General features: G+C 41.8%; 2 protein-coding genes across 2 annotated transcripts in view; one reads left to right on the top strand and one right to left on the bottom strand.

Moving 5' to 3' along the window:
• Window positions 1–26579, bottom strand: part of LOC146606816 (uncharacterized) — a 326199-nt gene that overhangs the window by 19414 nt on the left and 280206 nt on the right. The gene's annotated exons all lie outside the window — the stretch shown is intronic.
• On the top strand, window positions 3303–8671 carry LOC146606818 (kelch-like protein 10). The gene is made up of 5 exons (XM_085349371.1): window positions 3303–3454; window positions 4542–5022; window positions 5435–6049; window positions 6769–6918; window positions 8309–8671. Exons 1-5 carry the CDS (start codon window positions 3303–3305, stop codon window positions 8669–8671), a joined length of 1761 nt encoding a protein of 586 aa, XP_085205497.1.

Genomic DNA, 26579 nt, shown 5'->3' with positions numbered 1-26579 from the left:
AACTATATAAGAATGTATGAAGAAATCTAAATATAAATAAATATATACACACTAACAGCAGCTGTACAAGTATTAACCGGAAATGAAGAATATAGTGACCAGTGTTGTGCAAAACCAAAGTCCAGAAAGTCCAGTGTGTGTGTAAGAACTGTATGTGTGGGTCAGGACTGTGTGGTGGTGTGATTGAGAGACCGTATCGCCTGCGGGAAGAAGCTCCTCCTCAGTCTCTCTGTGTTGGTCTTCAGGGAGCGGAATCGCTTTCCTGACCTCAACAGAGAGAACAGTCCGTTGTTGGGATGGCTGAGGTCCTTCACGATCTTCCTGGCCTTGGTCCAGCACCGCCTGCTGTAGATTGAGTGCAGGTCAGGGAGCTCGGAGCGGATGGTGCGCTCAGCTGACCGCACAAAACTGTTTGAAAAGCTCAGCTATACAACAAGGAGAGATTGAGAATTTCCTTTTAGTTCTCAGTTTATTTGATATTGACAAAAGTTTGTCAGTTTTGTCTGTTCTTCTGTAAAACAAACTAAGATTTATTTTTAGAATTAATATTTTGTTTCTAAGTGGAATTGACAATTTAGTCTGTTTCGTTTGTTCTATTTTGAAACTTAAACGCTTCAGCGGCTGCCTTTTGTGTAGTTTGCAATATTTGCCTTTATTTATCTGAAAAAGTCTCATGTTCCTTAAGTACATCTACCCTGTTGAACTTATTATGGGAAATAAATATTTAAATAAAAACAAGCTGCTGATTATTTCACATTTTACTTGTGAGCAACGGCACATTTAAATCTTACAAATATAGTTATTTGGCTTATATCGTGATAGATATCGTTATCGCCTGAAATGAAAAAAACATATCGTGATATGAAAAAATCTCATATCGCCCAGCTCTACATGGTAGCATTTACAGGATATTGTTTTTGATGATGTTATACAAAGGACCCTGTTTCTGCAATGCCCTTTGTTTGAACCTCATCTCCTCTTGCTGTGACCCCATGGGCGACTTCCCTTGGCCTGCTGGTCTGGAAAATCCAACAGTTCATCTATATGTAAAGAAGGCACTTAAACTGGAACAGGCATAGCTGCTTGATCCTGCCGTGGAACAATAGGACGGGGTGCAAGCTCTCATGCTCCCAGGACGTGGGGGTGCATTCCTGGAGTGCACACCAGGCTTGCAGCCTGCTAAGGATCACACACAATTGATTATGTGCCTCTGGGTATACATGGTTAAACATTTCCTAATGCAAATAACTACATGCAGTATTCTACCATGTGCAAACTTATATCACTAAAGGATTCTAACTGTCTAGTGTTTAACGGACCTTTCAAAGGTATGTTGAGATTATAGAAGGCCCCTTTCAGAGCTAGGGGGAACTTCCTTATATGGTTGTAACTTGAAACTTGTTGACACACAAACCCTTCTGCCTATAAAAACTGCTGCACAAAGAATAAACTTTGAGTTAGTTTGGGATGACAATTTAGAACAGTCTCCGCGTCTTTTTGTTCTTCCAAACTGCTCCCGGTACTCCGGCCGGTGCCGTAATTAACCGTTGATCATGCTTGAGAATATTTTAATTGTTATAGGAGGATGAACTCTGATGATGAAAGCCCACGCCTCAGAGAAACCCGGAATGGAGTTTCTTACAGTTTCCAAACCAAAGAAGATAAGATGAAGCATACCTGCGCAGCGGTGGGTGATGAGGAGAGGCCGCAGCGTGTCTGTCTTAAAGTGCAAGTTTGTGACAGTTTAAAGCTTAACAAGCTAAGACGCCAAACATCCAGAGCACAAAGACAAGTCAGAGGGCTTTTTCAGACACACACTTCTAAACCGTCGTGCTCAACAGTGTCTCTGCTAAAACTGCGTCTGTGCTCTACCCCTGTAAAGTTGCCTATCGAGTGCTTAATGATAAGGTGCATGGTAGCTGCTTTCCTCTGCAGGTGGATGAAGCCACTGATAGTGACAAAGGAATGACTTCTCTGGTGTATGCCTTATACCAGGGGTGTCAAACTCAAATACACAGTGGGCCAAAATTCAAAACTGGAACAAGGTCGCGGGCTAACATTAATATTTATTGAAAAAAAAATCTTCCTCCAGATTTAAGAATGAATCTCTTCTTATGGACTCAAACAAGTTTTGCTGAAAAACTGAATATGGAACAAGCAAAGTTTAATACTAAACAATATGTATATTAGTTGTATAATACCAGTAGGCCAGCTCTAATAATAATTTGGTATGGCTTCGCGGGCCAAATGTAATTAGGCTGCGGGCCAAATTTGGCCCGCGGGCCAGAGTTTGACACCTATGCCTTATACTGTCATCACTGCCACCCTGCTGCAACTGACTGAAGCATCCTGATGCCAGGCTGAGCATGCATGACGCATGATCCCGCGTGATCCCTTGCATGACCATCTGACTGTTCTTGGTGGAAGTGACTTGACAGAGCTATCGAGATGAAGTTCTCTAACCTGTACAACAACCTGGCCTGTGGCAGTTTGCGTGTCGCCTCCACATTGCCAAAGATCACTAGCATATCCAGACACTTCCTTGGCCAGCATTTAGTGTTGATGTCTCTCCCACTGAATATGCCTGGGTAATTTTGGGCTGGCATGTTCATTAGAGGCAACCAGAACCCATTGCAGCTGGATGCTGCATTTATCTATGAATGGAAAGAAATTGCTCAACAACAGATCTGCAGTCTGTGCTCAGACAGGTGACTGCTTGCACCTGTCTGAGGTAATACTGTCAAGCACCGTCATTATAACAGTCTTGTACTATACATACAGTGTATATATGTGTTTTGTTTCTTTCTTTCTTACTACTATTGTACATCAGTAAAGTGCAGGAGCCCATTTTTCCAACTAGATAAAAGTCTAATACAACCCAAGAAAACAGCTTAGCCATGAATCACACTTTGTAATATCTGTGTTTGGATATTACAAAGTGATTTTATTAAACAAAATGGCCTATTAAGGTTAAATATGAGCTAAATATGATATTGTAGTCCATTCGTAAGAGTGTTTTGAAGTGCTTATTTTACTAGGTGACCTCTGTGAGGCAAACATACAAAATGCTGTATGCTATCTGTGAGGCTCATATGCAATTTCTTAAATCCAAATCAAATCAAAACAAAGCTTTTTTTTTATGCAATGTAAATATACATTTCAAAACAATTCATGGCAACAGTTGCCAAGTCATGATGATGTCATGGGCTCCATTCCCCAAATTCCACAGTTAGGTTTGATTTTGAACACTTCAAGACAAACTGCAGACAAAAAAACTAAGAAAAGCAGTCACAAAACTCAAGATGAGTGAAGGAGGCCAGCTGCCATACAAGTCGAGCTCAGTAAATAATGAACTCTGTTTGGAGGGACAATTTTGTGATGCAATCATCAAAGTGGAGGATGTTGAATTTCCGGTCCACAGGATCATCCTATGTAACTGTACGCCGTACTTCAGGTGAGTTGCTTACCTGATAATGTGAAGGACAGTTGACTGATTTATACCTGTGAAAAATGTAATTCATGGTCTTAGTTGGTGAAACAGTGCCAACCAAAAGGAACAGGTTGAATCATAAAACTTTTCTGATAGAAAGACTTTGTCACGGTCAACTGACAGATACACCCAAAACATAATGCAAACATTTGCAGATTTCATCATTACCTTCACAGAGCTCCAGATTCCACTTCAGTAAATGTGCCATTTAAAAAGCACTGTGAATCACTTGGTGATTGTGTGAAGTCTAATTGAAGTGTTTTATTAAGTTACATTAATATCTTCCCCACTGTTATTGAGACAGTAAGACACACCAGACTTCCTGATACTAAAAAGGTTGAACTGTGTTATACAGTTATACGCTGAGCAAAAGTTTTGAGTTGCCTCTCATTTTTTTATATTTTGCTTTGAAACAGATGATTTTTTAAAAGTCCACTTGAGCAATAGTTCTGTGTTTTTTTGAAGACTTATAAAGGTTTGGTTTGGACATTTTTCACCCTTTTTAGTCCAGTGCTTGTACCCGATCATTTTCAGAGGAATGGTTTCCTCATCCTCATCAGAAATGGTTTCATGGTTCATGTAAAACCTGTTAAAACCAATAAATAAATGTTAAGAAAAAAAAAGAAAAGAAATGGTTGTGGAAGGGAAACAGAGACTGTAATTAAGCAACATGCACTGGAACTTCCATAAGGAAAGGAAACAGACTGAGGTATGCCAAATTACGCAATAACTAGACTAAATATCAGGGTAAACTGGCCCTATGGAGTTGATTTCAATATTTGTCATAGAGGTACAACAGTGAGTGTTTAGAGTTAACTTTAAAGCACGGTGGAGGCTCTGTCATGGTGTGGGACTGCATTGTGTTTGGCAATAGCTTCATAAACATGCTGCCAATGTAATAAAGACATTGAAAACCCAACAATCAAGTGCACTAAACATGTACAAACTCTGTTTTGGAGTTACTTGGAGTACTTGTGCATGACATAGTTTATTATCTTGTTGCCTCCACACCTTTTAATATTCTCTACTCTGTCTCCATCTCTACCCTCAGGGCTCTTTTCACCCACTGCAGCGACCCAGACAAACAGGTCTTCAACATACCTGGCTTGTCTTCTGAGATGATGGCACTCATCATTAACTTTGCATACACCGGCTCAGTTTCCATAACGGGGGAAAATGTAGTGGAACTTCTCATGGCAGCTGATCAATTCAATGCAATGGACATTGTGAAACTCTGCTCTGACTTCCTCGGGGAGCAACTGTGCCCAGAGAACTGCGTTGGCATTTGGCAGTTCACAAAAGTATGCTTATCACCCGAACTACGCACCAAGGCCTACCACTACATCATCAGTAACTTTGAGCAGGTTGTTCTTGAGGAGGAGTTCCTGCACCTAACTGTGGAGGAACTTGCTGACATCCTTGATAGAGAGGACCTCAATGTGTGGGAGACCACTTTGTATGAAGCGCTTACAAAGTGGATTAGCCATGTACCTGTACAACGGAAACAACACCTCACCGCTCTGTTGTCCAAGGTCTATAAACTTTCATTACTACATTTAGTTTGGACTTAAATCTTCAGCATTTAAGTCATAGATTGAGTCGATCCATCTGGGTATAAGGATGCTTTAATATCTTGAGATTTTGCTCTTTTCAGGTGTAGCCAAACCACATTTAAGAAATTCTCTTCAAGAGCATTAAAACCGTATCAGATCTCTACACACATACTATAGAATAAATTATATTTATTAAGTATAGTTGCTAGGGCTATGACTAAAAACTGTCCCTGTTGACGAAAAGGCTAATGGTGTCTGACTTTGGTCGCTCTCTTGCTAGCAATAAGAAAATTAAACAACATTAGGAGCATTATCCTAAAGAAGCTTGAGTTTACTAAAACTGATGTAGTTGAAATTCATAGTCACATTCTCTTCTGTCATCTCTCTATAGGTCCGACTGGGATTGATGACGTCAGACTACCTAAAGGACAATGTGCTGTCTAGTGAGCTGGTGGAGGCCAATTCTGAGTGCCTGTCCATGATAAGTAATGCCATCTTAGACATACATGATCTAGGAAGCAGACCCTTCATGTCTGCCTTGTATCACCCTCTTGCTCGTCCCCGCCTGCCTCATTCCATCCTGCTGGCCATTGGGGGGTGGAGTGGTGGTGAGCCAACTAACGGCATCGAGGCCTACGATTGCCGGGCTAACCGCTGGGTCAACGTAACGAACAACCTCGAGTGTCCTCGTGCTTATCATGGAGCCGCCTTCCTCAACGGGTACGTCTACTCCGTTGGTGGCTTCGACGGGGTGGAGCATTTCAACAGCGTCCGTAGGTTTGACCTGACCACTCACGCCTGGAATGAGGTGGCGCCCATGCACTCCCGCCGCTGCTATGTGAGCGTGACTGTGTTGAACGGGTTCATCTATGCCCTGGGAGGCCACGACGGGCATGTACGACTCAGCAGTGCAGAGCGCTATCAACCTGAAATCAACCAGTGGAGTCTTATTGCACCGATGCACGAACAGAGGAGCCACGCCAGCTGCACAACACTTAACAACCGGGTGGGTGAAGTAAAACAGTAGCAGAGAAATAGAGTAGGGTCTAAGGCACACAGGCCTAGAGACCTGTCAGCAACCTTTGGTAACAACCAGTTGCTAGGGGAAAATGTGTACTCCTCAGCTGGTTAGGCAGTGGTTGTATGAAAGACTCTACAGATTTCTACAGCAAATAGTTTGAGTATTTGCAGTAAGTCAGAGTACTCCATGCAAACCTCAACAGTCTGCTTACGACCAAAGGAAACACAAGGAGGCTTGTGGTGCAAAACCTTCCTGGTTACAATTTCACAGTAGTGACAGCCATCAACCTCCAGCAACCACTTGCCAACCAGTCAGGGAATACACATTTTTACAGTGAAGCGAGGTGCAAGATAGGTCACAAACTGGTTTCTATGTTCATGTTTTCAAATTTAAAAGTATAGTTTAAAAAGTTGAAAAATATACTAATATATATCTATTTTGTTTCTAACTGATCACAAGTGCATCTTTGCATTTATGTACAGTACTTTATTTGAGTTGACTTGTCAACTAAAATATAACAGATATTAAAAAAATTGTAAAACACACACATTTGTTAATTGTCATATTTTTCAGTTGGACACTTGGGTACTGAGTATCGGTCTTACTTCACAAATGATGTGGAAACATTTCACTTACAGGTAACATTGTTTCCAACTGAAATCTAAGAAATGTAAAAATTTTTAATGTCCCTTTTTTGTTTTCAGATTTACATTTGTGGTGGACTCAATGGCAACGAGTGTCTGCAGACAGCTGAATATTACAACCCAGAGAGCAACCAGTGGACGATGATCAGTCCCATGAACAGCCGCCGCAGCGGGATAGGTGTCATTGCATATGCGGATCATGTCTTTGCAGTAAGACCACAAAGTAGTGCTGACACTCACGTAACATACAAATCAAATCTGTAATGTGCTTTGATCAGCAAGGCTTAACACAGATTTGGCTGACACAGAATTTGGCTAACTTTGTTTTGTATTTATCAATGATCAGATTCCTATCCTGACCACAGGTTCAGAGAAGGCATTCTTACTCATTCTATGTATTAATTTAACTGATTAGTGATGTTTCTGCCTCTCTTTTTTTTTTCATGTGCCTCATTCCCAAAATGTTGTGTCTTTGATGATTTCACATTTCACTCAGTACAACAGAAATACTTATTCAAAACCAACATTGTCATCCTCATCGTTCCATAGAGGACATATGTTAGAGACAATTTCAAACTTATCCTGCAATACCTTTAGAAAAATGAGGGAATAAGCCAAGTGATTAGAACTCATCCTCTGGGGACGGTAGGCCTTTTAGCTGTAAATTTATCTTGCTATTTGCCTTAAAACCACTTATTTAGTTGTTTTGCAGCTGCACCCTTTGGTAAAAAGCAAAGATTTTAGTCTCACCTTCTGAGACACACTTCTTTATTTAGCTAGCTACCGTTTAGTATTTATTTTCTATTCAGACTAAGTCTCTATTCAAAAAAAGGAAAAGTTATCATCAGCAGAATGCAGTGACCTTACCCTGGTGCTGACCTCAGGGTCTTTGATCAGGCTTATAGGCACTTATAGCCTGTCAGGGCTACTTTAATCTGTTATAGGAAGAAAGGACTGGAACTCAGTGTTCCTTTTTGGACTAAAGGCAAAAGAGCTGTGAAGACATTTATACTGAAAACACAAATACTTTTTGTCGAGGGCTATTCATCTTTGTTGATAATAGCGTGGTGTAATAGACAACAGCACTTTAATAGCTGTAGTTGAGGCTTGAGTGAAAAAAGGTCTCATACAGACTTCCACAACAGCTGGCTTCTACTTTATTTTACTTTCTCCTTTTAATTCAGAAGTCATTTTCACACACCACTGCACCCTGATCTTTTCTAGACATTCCCAACAAATGCGGGCCTGTGAAAATGCAAATACTGGGACGTTAATGGGCCTTTTTTAAACAACTTTTATGTGTAAACTCCATATAACAGCATGAGAATATGTCAGGTAGCTGTTCGCTTTATCCAGGTAAAACCCTAAACCAATCAGAGTATTTCCAGTAGTCAGATCACACCTAAGGTAAACAATTTCCTTGTATCTGCTACATATTAAGGGCAACTTTGGACAATATTGCAACTTAATTCTTCCGTCACTTTCTGGAGTATCTGTGCAAAAGCAGCTAAAGACATATAGCAGGTGCATTTTCTTACAGGGGTACGGTGAAGCTGGTTACACTTACATTCAATCATTTGAGCCACGTATTTACTTTTAGGTTGGTGGCTTCGATGGAAACAACTATCTGCGCACCGCTGAGGCTTACAACCCGCATACCAACACGTGGAACCTCGTGTTCTCTATGCTGACCCCCCGCAGCAACTTTGGCATTGAGGTAATTGATGATCGCCTCTTTGTCGTCGGGGGTTTCAATGGCTTCACCACCACTTCGGACGTCGAGTACTACACCGCTTTAACCAATGAGTGGTATGAGGCGTGCGACATGGATATTTTCCGCACAGACTTGAGCTGCTGTGTGATGTCCGGACTTTCCAACCTGACTGAGTACACCTTTCCTCGTGACTTCCTGCCACTTGAGGATGTTCTGAAATTAGCAATGGAGTCAGCAGAGTCCACGTAAAATCTTTAAAGTGCAGTACTGCCATGTGTCAACATCTGAGTCTCGAACATGAAGGACTGAAATAAATCTTTAGAGCATTAAACTGCTGGTGAACTGGACATTTTATGTATGTATCTCAAAAACTTTCAGTAGGAGAGCCTGCACTGTAGATACTGGGTTTTATTAAGAGAATGCAATTGCAACAATAACAAATTGAAAAGATTTTTTCATTCCCTGTAATGTATGGCTGCTGAGCAGCCATACCAGACATGCACACAGGGTGACCAGATCACAATAAGCCGCATGTCGGACTTTTCAACTCTTGCTAGGTAAACACCATAAGAATAAAGGGAAGTTTTCACTCTCCCTTGTTATTTCAGCTGCGGTTCTGTCTGGTAACAGTCTATAGGTTTGAGTAAGGATGTATCCAATATTTTACAGTTGTACTAGCCAATACCCAATAAAGCAATTCTTACTTTTATACCAAACTAGTCAGTCTCAGCTTAGTCAATTTACTCTTTCACAGTAGAGCCTATTTTCTGAATAGTCTTCTGTCTAAACTCAAGATTAAAGAAAAAAAAAATCTTAAAATTAACTAAAAGCGAGGCTGTCTCTGCACTGCACAAACCAAACACAAAATGTCGGCATGTTAGCCAATATTATCGTGCACCCTTAATTATAACACTGGGCTAACCTGGCCAAATTACAAACAAAAATCAATCACAACCAACATGGACTGTAGTAGCCGTGGAAGGAGAGAGGAAGTCCTTTCCTATAGTCCATCTGACCATATTGGCTTTACTGGCCAATAAAAGCAGTCCACTCAGCCATGCTCTTCTTGTAAGATGATGTGAGATCTCTCTCATGGATTTTGTCCAAGAGAACCTCCGTCTGTATGACGGAAAGCAGAGTGGCTACACACTTTGGGTATGTAAGGTGAAGGGTGTAATAGTAGGCCATAAGGTATAAAGCACCCTCGGTAACCAAGTCTTTTGGAAATGTGGTTATTGGCACATCTCCTACCGCTAGGATGCAGTTGGATGGACTCACAATCAGGACTGGGCAGGAGAGAGGACGTTTCATCAGATAGGTATTAGGGTCTTCTTGGTCCTTTAACACATAACACAGACATACTTTTGTAAGGATGATGCACTTTTGTTTCAAACACATAACTAAAGCTAAATTACAACAAAAGTTGAGGTTCTGAGAAAACACATCTGAAATTGCTACTTTTAATTATTCTCGATGGAATTACTGTTCACATCTGTCTAGCCTTCCTGAAAAACAGAAAACCAAGGCTACATTTAATTAGGTATCATTGAGGTGATAAAAATGTGCTACCACGTAATGCATCCATGTTTGTATTTACTGGTCACAGAGATCTAACCTGTGAGAACCCTCATTCCAAAAATGTGTTTTAGGTGCCTTTTGAAGGCTTAGAACATATAATATGTGAATATAAAATACTTTGGCACTCATCAGAAGCATTTTTTAATACTGTTGTCCCAAAAAGAACAAAAACAAAAAACAACTACTACATTTTACACAACTCACCTCAAGGACATGCACCAGAGCCTCACTCGCATCCCGTGCCCTCTTTGGAGGAGCAGAGGTGGATGGGAAGAGTGATGGCAGCACATGTAGGATCTCAAGAGCCTGTTCAGCTATACAGAAAAAAGAATCATCATCTCATTACCACACTTAAACAAAATCCTCAAGCATGTCCAGCAAAATCGCTGGACATGCTCGTAGGCAAGAAGTGAAGCAGCACATGGCGGGGAGAAATGAGGGGTGAGAACAGACACAATTTTGCACCGGAGGTTTTCGGGAAGCTTTTATTTTGGTATTTCCGTTGATTCGTACAATAAATTTGCATATTAGCCTAAACATTTAGGTTTAACATTTAACATTTAGATTTAAATATAATATTTAGATTTAATATTTAACATTTAGATTTAATATTTAACATTTGATGAAAAGTTACAAATATTTTACTAAATGTTGTAAAAAATTACTCGAAAAAACATGTTTTTGTAAGGTTTTGAGCTAAATGTGGAAAAATGTTGCCGTTAATTTCAGCATGTTTCAGTTTACAAACGGCGCCCCATAATTATCAGACTATTTTTGCCGATTACTGCTCACAATTTCTTTGTATTTTGACTTCAAACAACATTTTTTTTTGCGATTAAGTGTCAACAGAGATACAGAAAAGTGGTTACACCTAAAAAGCAAGGTCACTGAAGGCAGCGGTGTGGTTGTACAATGGTGCTGTAACCTTGTCCTGTCACCAGGGGGCGACGTCAAAATATCTGCTGTTGTCTTGTTGGCCCTTGGCTTACGGTGCATTCCAGATTGAGTCGGAAGTCGGAATTCCTGAGCTCCCAGTAGTAATTTTCATCTGGAACTCCCCCTCAACTAGTATTTCCTTCTTGGAAAGTCAGAGCAGGCAGCCTCAACAATCCAAGATGGTGACAGAGAACATAAACATAATCTGCTCTGTCACTCACCTGTATTTGTGACTCATGATATAAGCCACATGCTAAGCACTTACCACATTCTATCAATGAACGTGCTGCAGCTAAAATAAATCCCATCTTACTTTGCTTTTCTGACTTTCCTGCTGGAATGCACAAACTCGGGAATGACGTCACTGCCAAAAAGGACCACAGACATCAGAACATTGACACAGCTGCCAGGTTGGAAAAGTGAAGCAACAAAACAAAAAAACTGTACTCCATTTACAGGCCACCAGGGGGCGACCCCTGCGTCTGTAAAAGACTTCTGGCCCTATAGAGGTCTCTGGGACCTCTGTGAACAGTTCCCTGATGTGTTCAAGGGTTCAGTTTCTCATTTCAGAACACAGCTGAAATGATCAAGACTCACTGAAGGGGTGTGAAATGTGTCTAAATCTAGGGAACAGAGGCCTGATCGACGATATGTTCTGCAGACTCGTGTCTTTGTTCATAAACAGAAAAATGAAGGTAAAACACAAAGGCTTCCTTCAGTTTGACCTCTCAAAGGTCAAGGTCAGTCCAGTCTAACATGTTTTACTTTAACATGAAACGCTGCTATGACCGAGTCTCAAACAACAGAAAATCCAGAGTCTGCTCATCAGCTAACGACTCTGTTTTATGCTGTCGGTGGGTTAAATATCATGAAACGCCTCATTCAGTCAGCTGCATGTTCTTTAGAACCAAACTGGCTGCTCGAACTGATGAATGATACCACACTGAGCTCTCTGCAAGGGAACGAATGAGCTCGATTCCCTAAAATATCAGCCAGCGAGTCCAAACACACTGATTTTTACTAACGGATAAAATGATGTTAACTTTTCTATCAACTTCTTTTGCTCGTTATCACCTTATTAACTGTTCGGGGGTGAGAATGAAGCCTTGTACAAACTCTGGGTAAAGTAGTGTTTAGAAACGAGAACACTGAACGGGAAGTTAAAACACATCATAGACACCTCAGCTTCACTACTGGAACTTCAACATTATGCACTACACACTGTACAGTAATGCCACTGTCTTGCACATGTCTCAACTCTGTATATTTTTATATATTTTATTTTATTTTTACTCTATTTAATTTGTAAAAATGTGTATACACACACACACACACACACACACAGAAAAACATTTAGTATACACATCCAGAAATGCATATACTATTATATATTGTACATATATTTATTAGTTTCAGATTAGCCATCCTTGTATTTTGCTTTGTTTACGTTATTGTATTTGCACAACTCTGTTGCTTGTGAAGCTCGCACACAAGAATTTCACTCACATGTACTGTACCAATGTACCTGCACATGTGATGTGACAATAAAAGTGATTTGATTTGATTTGATAAAAGAAAAAGGCGCAGCGGTGTTCCTTCTCCGAGTGGGGGGGCTTCTTCCGTCTCCAGGCGTCTTCAGGAGTTTTTAAGTTTCCTTGGTGTAGAGGCTAAGCCTACGCTTGAAGCCACTGAGGTGGTCGTTAACGGGGGTGACGCGATGTCACTGGTATGCATGAATGTTCACAGTCCAATAAATCCAGCAGTATGTATCTTGTCATTTTTGGTCTTTATTCCGTATCGACATAGCATAACAGCGCAACAGTCACAAACTGTTTGCCTTCTCAATGACACACCTGATGCCGATTACGTGCGTCTACCTTAAATACCTTTACATTACATAATCAAAACAGAAAAAGGTAACCTCTAGTGACCACATAAGGTATTAACCCAAGAATGGCTCCTACACCCCGGCCCCTAATTGAAATGGCTATCAGACATGGCAATTCTAATCACAAAGAAAATAAGGAGCCACTAATAGAGTCTACTTTAGACCTATACATTCACATAAATAAACATAAGTAACACACTTTTAGATTACAGTCTCATGTAACAAGCAAAGTTTGGTTACAGGTCTTTCCAGAATATTAGTCTTTGTTTTTAAACGTGCAGATCGCACGAGTCCTTTTTTGTCACAAATGGCTTCCAGAACTCTTCCAAGTGGCCAGGAACCACGCGGTGCAGAAGAATCCATTATAATGACTATATCTCCAGGTTTTAGATTCTTCTTCTTTTGGTTCCATTTTTGTCTCTCCTGTAACAAAGGCAGGTATTCGCGTATCCATCGTTTCCAAAAAAGGTCTGAGATGTACTGAGCCTGTTTCCATCTTCTCTTCAGATACATATCCTGAGGGTCAAATAGTCCGGGTGGTAAAGATGGTTTTCCTTTCATCAGGAGGATGTGATTTGGTGTAAGTGGCTCTAGGTCTTTTGGATCATCAGAAAGCTTTGTGATGGGTCTGTCATTTAAAATTGCTTCAATTTCACATAGAACCGTATTTAAGCCATCGTCGTCCAACTGTTGTTGCTGAAGAACGGATCTCAGAATCTTTCTGATCATACGAATTATCCGTTCCCAAATTCCACCATGATGTGATGCTCCAGGCGGATTAAAACTCCATCTTATTCCAATGTGTCGCAAAGCATCCGCTATTTGGGTATGTTTCAGCGATTCAAGAGCCTCCCTTAACTCTCTGTCTGCTCCGACAAAGTTGGTTCCATTGTCCGATTGGATGTGAGCGACTTGACCTCTTCGACTCACAAAACGACGCAAAGCATTAATGCAGGCATCTGTGTTTAGAGAGCTAGCCACTTCCAAGTGCACTGCTCGGCTGGCTAAACAGGTGAAAATGACTCCATAGCGTTTAGCTGTACCTCGTCCTCTTTTCACTTCAATAGGTCCGAAGTAATCAACCCCGACATTGGTGAATGGTGGGTTATCTGGCAAGATTCTTTCCTTGAGTAAATCTGCCATCTTTTGCTCCAAGGCTTTTCCATGATATTTCCTGCAAAAATTACATTCTGCGATAACCTTCCTTACAGCTGAGTTGGCCTTTGTGATCCAGTATCTTCTCCTTAGTGTGGATAAGGTGTGGTTACGACCGCTATGACCAAGCTGTTGATGAATGTGCTTTAGGATGAGACTTGCTACATGTTGATCCTTTGCAAGAACAAAGGGATGCTTTATTTCTTCTGGTAAGGAGCCCTTTGTCAGTCGTCCCCCAACTCTTAAGAGGCCTTTATCGTCAAGATAAGGATCTAATCTATAAATTGAGCTGTGCCTGCTCACAGAACCTTTCCCACTTGACAACGTAGCAACCTCCTCTCCAAATCGTTGTTGCTGGCAAAATCTAATAATGGCAAGCTCAGCTTCCAGAAGATCCTTTGAAGATAGTCTGTACAGTTGCGTTTTCTTTACTTTCTCCTTTGTAGTACCTTTACAAATTGGGTTATCTGAGTAAGGTTGCGGTCTTTTTTTCTTATTTCTCATTGAACGAAGGATTTCCTTCAGTCTAAGGAACCAAGCAACAGCAACCTTGAGCCTTCTCCAGTCTGAGAAGTACACCATCAATTGACATGTAGCATCTAGCAAGTCTTTTACCTGAGTAACATTTACTGTGGCCTCACCTTTGACTTCAGGGTCCTCTGGTTCTAAGGAGCATTCCATTAAATTGGTTGGCCAATCACTTTCCGGCTTCTGCAGAAAGCTTGGTCCTTCGATCCAGCGGCTGCTATGAACAACGTTCCCAGCCTTGAGCCCTCTTGTAGCATCATCTGCTGGGTTTTTCTTCGAGCTTACATATCTCCATTGTGATTGTTTAGTTGCAGTTGTAATGAATGAGACTCTGTTTGCCACAAAGGTAAGGAATCGTTTATCCTCATTCATTATATATTTTAATACAGATGTACTATCTGTCCAAAATATAGATTGCTCGAGTTTCATTCTCAACTGAGCCCTTAACATGAGATCCACTCGGACGGCAACTACAGCAGCTGTTAGTTCCAGACGTGGAATAGTGACAGGTTTTAGAGGTGTTACTCTTGCCTTGCCCATCAAGAACGCGACGTGGATGGATTTCCTATTATCTTGCATGCGCAGATATGACACGGTTCCATATCCAGATTCACCAGCATCTGAAAAATGGTGTAGCTGTGCATGTGAGAGAGGTCCAAACTCTCTTGGTTGTATACACCTTTTAACCTTGAAATGGGAAAGCATTTGCAAATCACTGAGCCAACCTTTCCACTTTTGCAACATGGTTTGGGGTATTGGTTCATCCCATCCCAGTTTCCTTTTGCAAAGCTCCTGCTGCATTCCTTTGGCAGGCAGCAGGACTGGTGCAAGAAATCCCAATGGATCGTAAATGGAACTTGATATTGATAACATTCCACGCCTAGTACAGGATTTTTGAGGGATATCCATTTTGAAGTTGAATGTATCAGTTTCCACGCACCACTGCAAGCCCAGAGCTCTTTCTACCGGAAGTTTGTCTCTGTCAAGATTTAATTCTTTCAAGTCTTTAGCCCTTTGCTCCTCAGAGATACTTTGCAACAGGGTGCGATTGTTACTGACCCACTTGGTCAGTGTAAATCCTCCCCTTTGACTGTGCTGAAAGATCTTTGACCAAATCGACAGCATCTGAGGTGGAGGCCACACTCTTTAAACAGTCGTCCACATAGAAGTTCTCTTTCAGCGTTTCACATACCTTGTCTAGGAATTCAGTCTTATTGTCCTCAGCTGTTTTTCTCAAAGCGAAACTGGCGCAGCTAGGGGAAGATACTGCACCGAACAGATGAACAGTCATGCGAAACTCAATTATGTCCTTGCTCAGATCTCCATCTGGCCACCATAAAAAACGCAGAAAGTCTCTGTCTTCTTTGGCAACTTTAACTTGATAAAACATTGCCTTTATGTCACCCATAAATGCGACTGGATCCTGTCGAAATCTAAGCAAAACCCCAAGCAATGTGCTTGTGAGATTAGGACCTTGTAAGAGCTGCTTGTTTAATGATGTCCCCTGGAATGATGCCCCACAGTCAAATACAATTCTTATGGATCGTTTTCTGGGATGGTAAACTGCGTGATGAGGAATGTACCACTTCTTTCCATTTTCGCAAGACAGCTGCTGTGAAGGTATTTGCTCTGCATATCCATTACTTATCATCTCGTCCATAAAGTTTTTATATTCTTTATGCAACTGTTCATTGTTGAGAAGTTTTCGTTGTAGACTTTGCAATCTTTGTTTAACTATGGAGAAATTGTTTGGCATCTTTATGTTATCCTTTTTAAAAGGTAACTTCAAACAGTAGTGTCCGTCTTCCATTGTTGCAGATTTTTCCATGATCTTCATGAACTTAAGGTCCTCCCTTGACAAACCCTTTTCCTCTGTAACCCTTTCATTAAAGTCATAGTTATATTGACTTTTCAGCATCTCCTCCAGCTTACAAACAGATATCCTATTTACAACTGTTGGTGGGTGCTCGCTGTCCAAGTTGCTTTTACCATCTTCCATGGGCCCATTTATGACCCAGCCCAATGCTGTTCTTATAGCATATGGGCCATTCCCCTGGCTATGAATGACCTCCCATGGTTCCAATAACTTGGGAGCGTTGCATCCAATCAGCAGGTCCACATTAGCCATTATGTGGGGAATTTGAACCTTTGACAGATATGGCCACCTGATCAGATCTTCTTCCTTTACAAAGTTATCCGTGGTGACAGGCATCCTTTCCTGTGTTAGGATTTCTGGAAGTTCATAGAAGGCATTGCTGCCTAAACCAGAAACTTCAAGACCAGTAAGTGAGTGGGCAGAGACGACCTTTTCTTGACCCATCGTTTGTAACAGGAAGTGAGTTCTTTTGCCCACAAGATTTAGCTTTTGCATGAGGTGCTCTGAACAGAAGCTAGCTGAACTGCCAGGATCTAAAAAAGCATATGTCTGTATGACATGACTACCTTTAACAGACTTTATTTGAACTGGCAGAATGGAAAGCAAACCGCTTTCTCTTCCGGCCCCTGTATGACCACAAGTTTTTACATTCTTTGAAGAGGAGGGCTCTCCATAGCATTCAGGGCTTACGCCATCGTTATCAATATGGAGGACAGTGGGATGACCTTTACCACACGTTCTACATATCAAACGCTTAGCACAGTCCTTGCTTATGTGCCCAGCACCTAAGCAACCAAAACACAGCCCTTTCTCCTTTAGAAAAAGCATTTTGTCTCTGTGCTTCTTCCGCTGAAACTGTTGACACTCCTCCAGTGTGTGTCATTGAGTACAGCAGACACAAGATGGCTTTACTGTAAAGTCATGGCTTGTTGTAGTAATCAGCCTTTCCGTACTGTAGGTTTTTTTCATGATCATGGGTGTGGCTGTAGCAGCAAAGCTGTTCCCTTTAATTTGTTTGCTTGGTTGTGACTTCAGTCTGTTGTCAACCTTTGAGACAGGGATTGTTGACGTTACATTCTGAATGTCCCCAAACAAAGGATCTGAAAGAATTTTCACCTGCTTTTCAATAAATGCAACCAAATCTTCAAACTGAGCTCTGTGTTTAGAGGTTTCCAATATATCATATGCGAACGCTCTCCATTTCTCTCTCATTTTATATGGCAACTTGCACAAAATGATTTTCATGTTCACTGGCATGTCCAGTTCCTGCATATGTTGCAATGTTTCCATGACATTACAACTCCCACGTAAGAAAAGAGAATATGCTTGCAATGATTTCACATCTTCATTTTTAATTGCAGGCCAAGATAACGCCTTGTCAATATAAGCAGTTGCAATTTTATATTCATTTCCAAAGTGTTCTTTGAGCAGTTGCTTTGCTTGTATATAGCCTTGTCCTGCAGCCATATGTTGACAACTGCGTACCAGCTCTCTCGGCTGTCCTGTTGTAAACTGCTCCAAATAATACAAGCAGTCCCTCTTATTGGCCTTTTCTTCCACTCCTTGTTCAAACACATTAATGAAAGAGATATACTGAAGAGGATCACCATCGAATACAGGTATTTTCCTGGATGGTAATGACGATGCACGCTGATGCTGAACAAGGGTTGCAGTTATTTCATTTTGTCTTTGTAAAATGGTACAAATGTCCTCCAACCGTCCTTCTGCCGCTGTAGGAATTGACCTGGGCGATGGAGGATCCACATTGTGAAATTGCATTGTGATGACCGTTTCAGCTTGTGGCTCACCTTCAATTTCCGTTCCTGGCAGGATCATTGCAGATATGTTGCTTTCAGTCTGTACTATTTGCACTGCAGGTTTATCTTCATTGACTGGTGTACTAGGCTTGACTGTGGCTGAAGCAGCTGTTTTCTTGATTTCCCTTTCATAATATGAATTCATAGCATTGGACGATATGTTAGATATACTTTGAACTTCAGCAGCTTGGAGAACAGCTAACTTTGCAGAAGAGGCAGAAAGCAGCGCTTCAAGCTCAAGCTGTTCACGTTTCCTCCTTAGCTTTAGCTCTTGCTCCTCCAAAGCATGCTTCTCTTTTAAGACTGCCATACAAGCGAGTAATGCTGCCTTTTCTGCTTTTGCCTTGATTTTGGCAGAAGAAGTTGTGCTCACTTTACCACTAGATGAGCTTTTAGTGACTGAAGATTTACCAACAACATTTGAAACACTGTCCTCTGGCTTAACGCCATCATCAACACCATGATCATCCTTTAAATGTAAATATATACAGAACTTGAGGACATTACCTACATGTAAATATCTAAATAATTATAAATTTGTTGTGTTTTCTTTAACAATGTCAGAAGGAGAGAGGCACTGAGGCACCGTCTTCCGCCCCCCGACGCTCCTGCTGCGCCTCCTCCTTCTGACAGGAACTGCCTACAGAACAAGCATGAATGATGCCTGAGTGGACACACACAACTCACAAGTTCCTGGCTCTGTCAGCTCCTCTGCAGAGGGTTTCCCTAAGAAGGTGGACCTAGCAGGGTCACCGGGGGACGGGGAGCTGTGCCTCACGGCCCTCACTTCGTCGGAGAAACCCTCATGCAGAGTTCAGAAACTTGTGTGTTGAGTATGTCGCTGTGAGCCTCCACCATTTAACTAGTGGGTGAAGCCTGAACTGTCTAGAGACAGACCAGACCAGCTGCACAACACAGACACTTCAAACCTGAGGACAAATCTGAGAGAACAGAAAAAGGAAAGGAAACTTAGCTTAGAAACATGCAGCGCTACAGGAGACGGCAGCACTGCAGAGGTGAGGACCGGCACCTGTTTGAAAGAGACAAATGCACACAAACACACACAACAACGAACGAGAAACAAACACAGAGAGAGGAAAAAGTGGTTATACAGAACTTGAGGACATTATCTACATGTAATTATCTACATAATTATAAATTTGTTGTGTTTTCTTTAACAATGTCAGAAGGAGAGAGGCACTGAGGCACCGTCTTCCGCCCCCCGACGCTCCTGCTGCGCCTCCTCCTTCTGACAGGAACTGCCTACAGAACAAGCATGAATGATGCCTGAGTGGACACACGCAACTCACAAGTTCCTGGCTCTGTCAGCTCCTCTGCAGAGGGTTTCCCTAAGAAGGTGGACCTAGCAGGGTCACCGGGGGACGGGGAGCTGTGCCTCACGGCCCTCACTTCATCATCCAGTGAACAAATGACTATCAGTGAATGTTTCTGTGGCAACATAAAACGCAAGCTAAATTCTCAATAGGTGACCGTTTTCATCCTTCTTGAGCTTTCTTATCATCACATTAGTCACTATTTTCTTGTGTCCTTTTGTTGAACACGAAGGTCTGGATGATCAGCAGTTCTGTGACCATGAGAGGAGCTCCAGTCTCAACCAGGAGGACCCAGAGCCTCTACAGACTAAAGAGGAACAGGAGGAAATCTCCACCAATAAGGGAGGAGAGCAGCTTGCACTGAAGCAGGAGGATGAAGGGATTAATGTCTGGACCGGAGAACAGCTGGATTTGTTGTGGAAACCTGGATCACGGCTGACCAGATTTGGTATGTAAAAGTGTAATAAGCAGATTTCATAATATAGAAATGAATATGACTTATAACAAAATGTCACAAAGACACATGGCGTGCATTACCGCCTGGGATACTGCCTCACTGGAGACATGTTTTCTGTTTCAGATTTAAGTCATGTTAGCCCAGAACTGTACGCAGAATGTAGAAAAATGTTGAGACAATGAAAACTGTGGATTATTGGCCACAAGGACCAAGTTGGAGTAGTGAGCTGTACGCCTCATAAATGATGACTTTCTGCATGTAAACAGAATTCTTCTCTGTTCGCTGCATGAGAGAGAATATTTAAATATCGCTCACATATCTGAGAGACCTGCTCACAGTGTGACTTTTTTCTTGTGTGTTCTGTCCATCAAGACCTCCCACAGCAACATGATTGTAAGGAAAATGAGGATCTGGATGACCCGCAGGTCTGTAGCCAGGAAAGGAACTCCAGTCTGGACCAGCAGAACACAGAAACACTATAAAATAAAACTACAATATAAGACGAGAAACGTCTTATATTGGGATATGAGATTTTGGTCATGTCGCACAGCCCTAGCTAATGTTAGTCTTTAAAAAAAGAATGTACTTCCAGATGTTTCTTTCGGGTGGAGTCTTTATAGTTGAGAGCAGCTCGGTTTCTGGGTCCATTGTATAACTGACGCCACCAACATTACCAAGAGACTTACACTAGAGCTTCTTGTTGCGTGTTTTGTTTGGGTTTCCGGTAATGCGTGAAATCAACAAAATTAGAGAGGGTATAGCCTGACATATGAAACAGGAAAAGACCATCGTGTAATCCATTTATTTAGAAGTAACTGTATTCTAATTATTACCAAATTATCGGTAACTATCGGCGGCACGGTGGTTAGCACTGTTGCCTCACAGCAAGAAAGTCCTGAGTTCAATTCCACCATCAGGCCGGGGTCTTTCTGTGTGGAGTTTGCATGTTCTCACCGTGTTTGCGTGGGTTCTCTCCGGGTACTCCGGCTTCCTCCCACCGTCCAAAGACATGCAGCTTGTGGGGATAGGTTAATTGGATAATCCAAATTGCCACTAGGTGTGAATGTGAGTGTGAATGGTTGTCTGTCCCTATGTGTTAGCCCTGCGACAGACTGGCGACCTGTCCAGGGTGTACCTCACCTTTCGCCCTATAACAGCTGGGATAGGCTCCAGCGCCCCCCGCGACCCTGAAAAGGATAAGCGAATGGATGGATGGATATCGGAATACAGTTACTCATGTTTTGTATTTTAAATGCATAATGCCGGTACATGTATGCCGTTACTCCCTAACACTGCATCTATGTAAACATACTTACGGCCACTTTGTTAACTACACCCGTTCAACTACTCTTTAATCCAAAATGTAATCAGCCAATCAGATGGCAGCAGTCCATGCATTTCAGCATATAGCGATCAGTGACGGTGATTGAAATCACTTTGATCATGGTGTGGGTGTTGGTGCCACATTGGCTGATCTGAGTATTTCAGAAACTGCTGATCTGTTTAAATTTCCAGCACAAACATCTGCATGATTTACAGAGAGTAGTCCAAAAAAGAGAAAATATGCAGTTCCCTTAAAATGACATTGAGTTCTCTGTACTCGGGTCTCCAGAGTTACCAGCTCTCAACCCAACAGAGCATCTTTGGAATGTAGTGGACCATGAGATTTGCATCATATTTATTAGTAAAATGTTAAAAGATTAGCATTAACAGCATATCTTACCTGCTGTCGTAAAATACTTTAAGCTTTCATGATCATATTCAGATCATGCTGCTGTTCATTTGTTTGTTTATTCACAGTGTGTGATGATCACTGGCAGTCACATCTAAAAATCAGACCCCAGACAGCTGTAAGGTTATCAACATCATCCAGTGAACAAATGACTATCAGTGAATGTTTCTGTGGCAACATAAAACGCAAGCTAAATTCTCAATAGGTGACCGTTTTCATCCTTCTTGAGCTTTCTTATCATCACATTAGTCACTATTTTCTTGTGTCCTTTTGTTGAACACGAAGGTCTGGATGATCAGCAGTTCTGTGACCAGGAGAGGAGCTCCAGTCTCAACCAGGAGGACCCAGAGCCTCTACAGACTAAAGAGGAACAGGAGGAAATCTCCACCAATCAGGAAGGAGAGCAGCTTGCACTGAAGCAGGAGGATGAAGGGATTAATGTCTGGACCGGAGAACAGCTGGATTTGTTGTGGAAACCTGGATCACGGGTGACCAGATTTGGTATGTAAAAGTGTAATAAGCAGATTTCATAATATAGAAATGAATATGACTTATAACAAAATGTCACAAAGACACATGGCGTGCATTACCGCCTGGGATACTGCCTCACTGGAGACATGTTTTCTGTTTCAGATTTAAGTCATGTTAGCCCAGAACTGTACGCAGAATGTAGAAAAATGTTGAGACAATGAAAACTGTGGATTATTGGCCACAAGGACCAAGTTGGAGTAGTGAGCTGTACGCCTCATAAATGATGACTTTCTGCATGTAAACAGAATTCTTCTCTGTTCGCTGCATGAGAGAGAATATTTAAATATCGCTCACATATCTGAGAGACCTGCTCACAGTGTGACTTTTTTCTTGTGTGTTCTGTCCATCAAGACCTCCCACAGCAACATGATTGTAAGGAAAATGAGGATCTGGATGACCCGCAGGTCTGTAGCCAGGAAAGGAACTCCAGTCTGGACCAGCAGAACACAGAAACACTATAAAATAAAACTACAATATAAGACGAGAAACGTCTTATATTGGGATATGAGATTTTGGTCATGTCGCACAGCCCTAGCTAATGTTAGTCTTTAAAAAAAGAATGTACTTCCAGATGTTTCTTTCGGGTGGAGTCTTTATAGTTGAGAGCAGCTCGGTTTCTGGGTCCATTGTATAACTGACGCCACCAACATTACCAAGAGACTTACACTAGAGCTTCTTGTTGCGTGTTTTGTTTGGGTTTCCGGTAATGCGTGAAATCAACAAAATTAGAGAGGGTATAGCCTGACATATGAAACAGGAAAAGACCATCGTGTAATCCATTTATTTAGAAGTAACTGTATTCTAATTATTACCAAATTATCGGTAACTATCGGCGGCACGGTGGTTAGCACTGTTGCCTCACAGCAAGAAAGTCCTGAGTTCAATTCCACCATCAGGCCGGGGTCTTTCTGTGTGGAGTTTGCATGTTCTCACCGTGTTTGCGTGGGTTCTCTCCGGGTACTCCGGCTTCCTCCCACCGTCCAAAGACATGCAGCTTGTGGGGATAGGTTAATTGGATAATCCAAATTGCCACTAGGTGTGAATGTGAGTGTGAATGGTTGTCTGTCCCTATGTGTTAGCCCTGCGACAGACTGGCGACCTGTCCAGGGTGTACCTCACCTTTCGCCCTATAACAGCTGGGATAGGCTCCAGCGCCCCCCGCGACCCTGAAAAGGATAAGCGAATGGATGGATGGATATCGGAATACAGTTACTCATGTTTTGTATTTTAAATGCATAATGCCGGTACATGTATGCCGTTACTCCCTAACACTGCATCTATGTAAACATACTTACGGCCACTTTGTTAACTACACCCGTTCAACTACTCTTTAATCCAAAATGTAATCAGCCAATCAGATGGCAGCAGTCCATGCATTTCAGCATATAGCGATCAGTGACGGTGATTGAAATCACTTTGATCATGGTGTGGGTGTTGGTGCCACATTGGCTGATCTGAGTATTTCAGAAACTGCTGATCTGTTTAAATTTCCAGCACAAACATCTGCATGATTTACAGAGAGTAGTCCAAAAAAGAGAAAATATGCAGTTCCCTTAAAATGACATTGAGTTCTCTGTACTCGGGTCTCCAGAGTTACCAGCTCTCAACCCAACAGAGCATCTTTGGAATGTAGTGGACCATGAGATTTGCATCATATTTATTAGTAAAATGTTAAAAGATTAGCATTAACAGCATATCTTACCTGCCGTCGTAAAATACTTTAAGCTTTCATGATCATATTCAGATCATGCTGCTGTTCATTTGTTTGTTTATTCACAGTGTGTGATGATCACTGGCAGTCACATCTAAAAATCAGACCCCAGACAGCTGTAAGGTTATCAACATCATCCAGTGAACAAATGACTATCAGTGAATGTTTCTGTGGCAACATAAAACGCAAGCTAAATTCTCAATAGGTGACCGTTTTCATCCTTCTTGAGCTTTCTTATCATCACATTAGTCACTATTTTCTTGTGTCCTTTTGTTGAACACGAAGGTCTGGATGATCAGCAGTTCTGTGACCATGAGAGGAGCTCCAGTCTCAACCAGGAGGACCCAGAGCCTCTACAGACTAAAGAGGAACAGGAGGAAATCTCCACCAATCAGGGAGGAGAGCAGCTTGCACTGAAGCAGGAGGATGAAGGGATTAATGTCTGGACCGGAGAACAGCTGGATTTGTTGTGGAAACCTGGATCACGGCTGACCAGATTTGGTATGTAAAAGTGTAATAAGCAGATTTCATAATATAGAAATGAATATGACTTATAACAAAATGTCACAAAGACACATGGCGTGCATTACCGCCTGGGATACTGCCTCACTGGAGACATGTTTTCTGTTTCAGATTTAAGTCATGTTAGCCCAGAACTGTACGCAGAATGTAGAAAAATGTTGAGACAATGAAAACTGTGGATTATTGGCCACAAGGACCAAGTTGGAGTAGTGAGCTGTACGCCTCATAAATGATGACTTTCTGCATGTAAACAGAATTCTTCTCTGTTCGCTGCATGAGAGAGAATATTTAAATATCGCTCACATATCTGAGAGACCTGCTCACAGTGTGACTTTTTTCTTGTGTGTTCTGTCCATCAAGACCTCCCACAGCAACATGATTGTAAGGAAAATGAGGATCTGGATGACCCGCAGGTCTGTAGCCAGGAAAGGAACTCCAGTCTGGACCAGCAGAACACAGAAACACTATAAAATAAAACTACAATATAAGACGAGAAACGTCTTATATTGGGATATGAGATTTTGGTCATGTCGCACAGCCCTAGCTAATGTTAGTCTTTAAAAAAAGAATGTACTTCCAGATGTTTCTTTCGGGTGGAGTCTTTATAGTTGAGAGCAGCTCGGTTTCTGGGTCCATTGTATAACTGACGCCACCAACATTACCAAGAGACTTACACTAGAGCTTCTTGTTGCGTGTTTTGTTTGGGTTTCCGGTAATGCGTGAAATCAACAAAATTAGAGAGGGTATAGCCTGACATATGAAACAGGAAAAGACCATCGTGTAATCCATTTATTTAGAAGTAACTGTATTCTAATTATTACCAAATTATCGGTAACTATCGGCGGCACGGTGGTTAGCACTGTTGCCTCACAGCAAGAAAGTCCTGAGTTCAATTCCACCATCAGGCCGGGGTCTTTCTGTGTGGAGTTTGCATGTTCTCACCGTGTTTGCGTGGGTTCTCTCCGGGTACTCCGGCTTCCTCCCACCGTCCAAAGACATGCAGCTTGTGGGGATAGGTTAATTGGATAATCCAAATTGCCACTAGGTGTGAATGTGAGTGTGAATGGTTGTCTGTCCCTATGTGTTAGCCCTGCGACAGACTGGCGACCTGTCCAGGGTGTACCTCACCTTTCGCCCTATAACAGCTGGGATAGGCTCCAGCGCCCCCCGCGACCCTGAAAAGGATAAGCGAATGGATGGATGGATATCGGAATACAGTTACTCATGTTTTGTATTTTAAATGCATAATGCCGGTACATGTATGCCGTTACTCCCTAACACTGCATCTATGTAAACATACTTACGGCCACTTTGTTAACTACACCCGTTCAACTACTCTTTAATCCAAAATGTAATCAGCCAATCAGATGGCAGCAGTCCATGCATTTCAGCATATAGCGATCAGTGACGGTGATTGAAATCACTTTGATCATGGTGTGGGTGTTGGTGCCACATTGGCTGATCTGAGTATTTCAGAAACTGCTGATCTGTTTAAATTTCCAGCACAAACATCTGCATGATTTACAGAGAGTAGTCCAAAAAAGAGAAAATATGCAGTTCCCTTAAAATGACATTGAGTTCTCTGTACTCGGGTCTCCAGAGTTACCAGCTCTCAACCCAACAGAGCATCTTTGGAATGTAGTGGACCATGAGATTTGCATCATATTTATTAGTAAAATGTTAAAAGATTAGCATTAACAGCATATCTTACCTGCCGTCGTAAAATACTTTAAGCTTTCATGATCATATTCAGATCATGCTGCTGTTCATTTGTTTGTTTATTCACAGTGTGTGATGATCACTGGCAGTCACATCTAAAAATCAGACCCCAGACAGCTGTAAGGTTATCAACATCATCCAGTGAACAAATGACTATCAGTGAATGTTTCTGTGGCAACATAAAACGCAAGCTAAATTCTCAATAGGTGACCGTTTTCATCCTTCTTGAGCTTTCTTATCATCACATTAGTCACTATTTTCTTGTGTCCTTTTGTTGAACACGAAGGTCTGGATGATCAGCAGTTCTGTGACCAGGAGAGGAGCTCCAGTCTCAACCAGGAGGACCCAGAGCCTCTACAGACTAAAGAGGAAC

The sequence above is a fragment of the Diplotaxodon limnothrissa genome, unplaced genomic scaffold (assembly GCF_057381915.1).
Source record: "Diplotaxodon limnothrissa isolate DT_005_m unplaced genomic scaffold, D_limnothrissa_male_GT1.1 unmapped_scaffold_6, whole genome shotgun sequence".
NCBI classification, from domain to species: domain Eukaryota; kingdom Metazoa; phylum Chordata; class Actinopteri; order Cichliformes; family Cichlidae; genus Diplotaxodon; species Diplotaxodon limnothrissa.
This window is presented reverse-complemented; position numbering and strand designations above follow the sequence as displayed.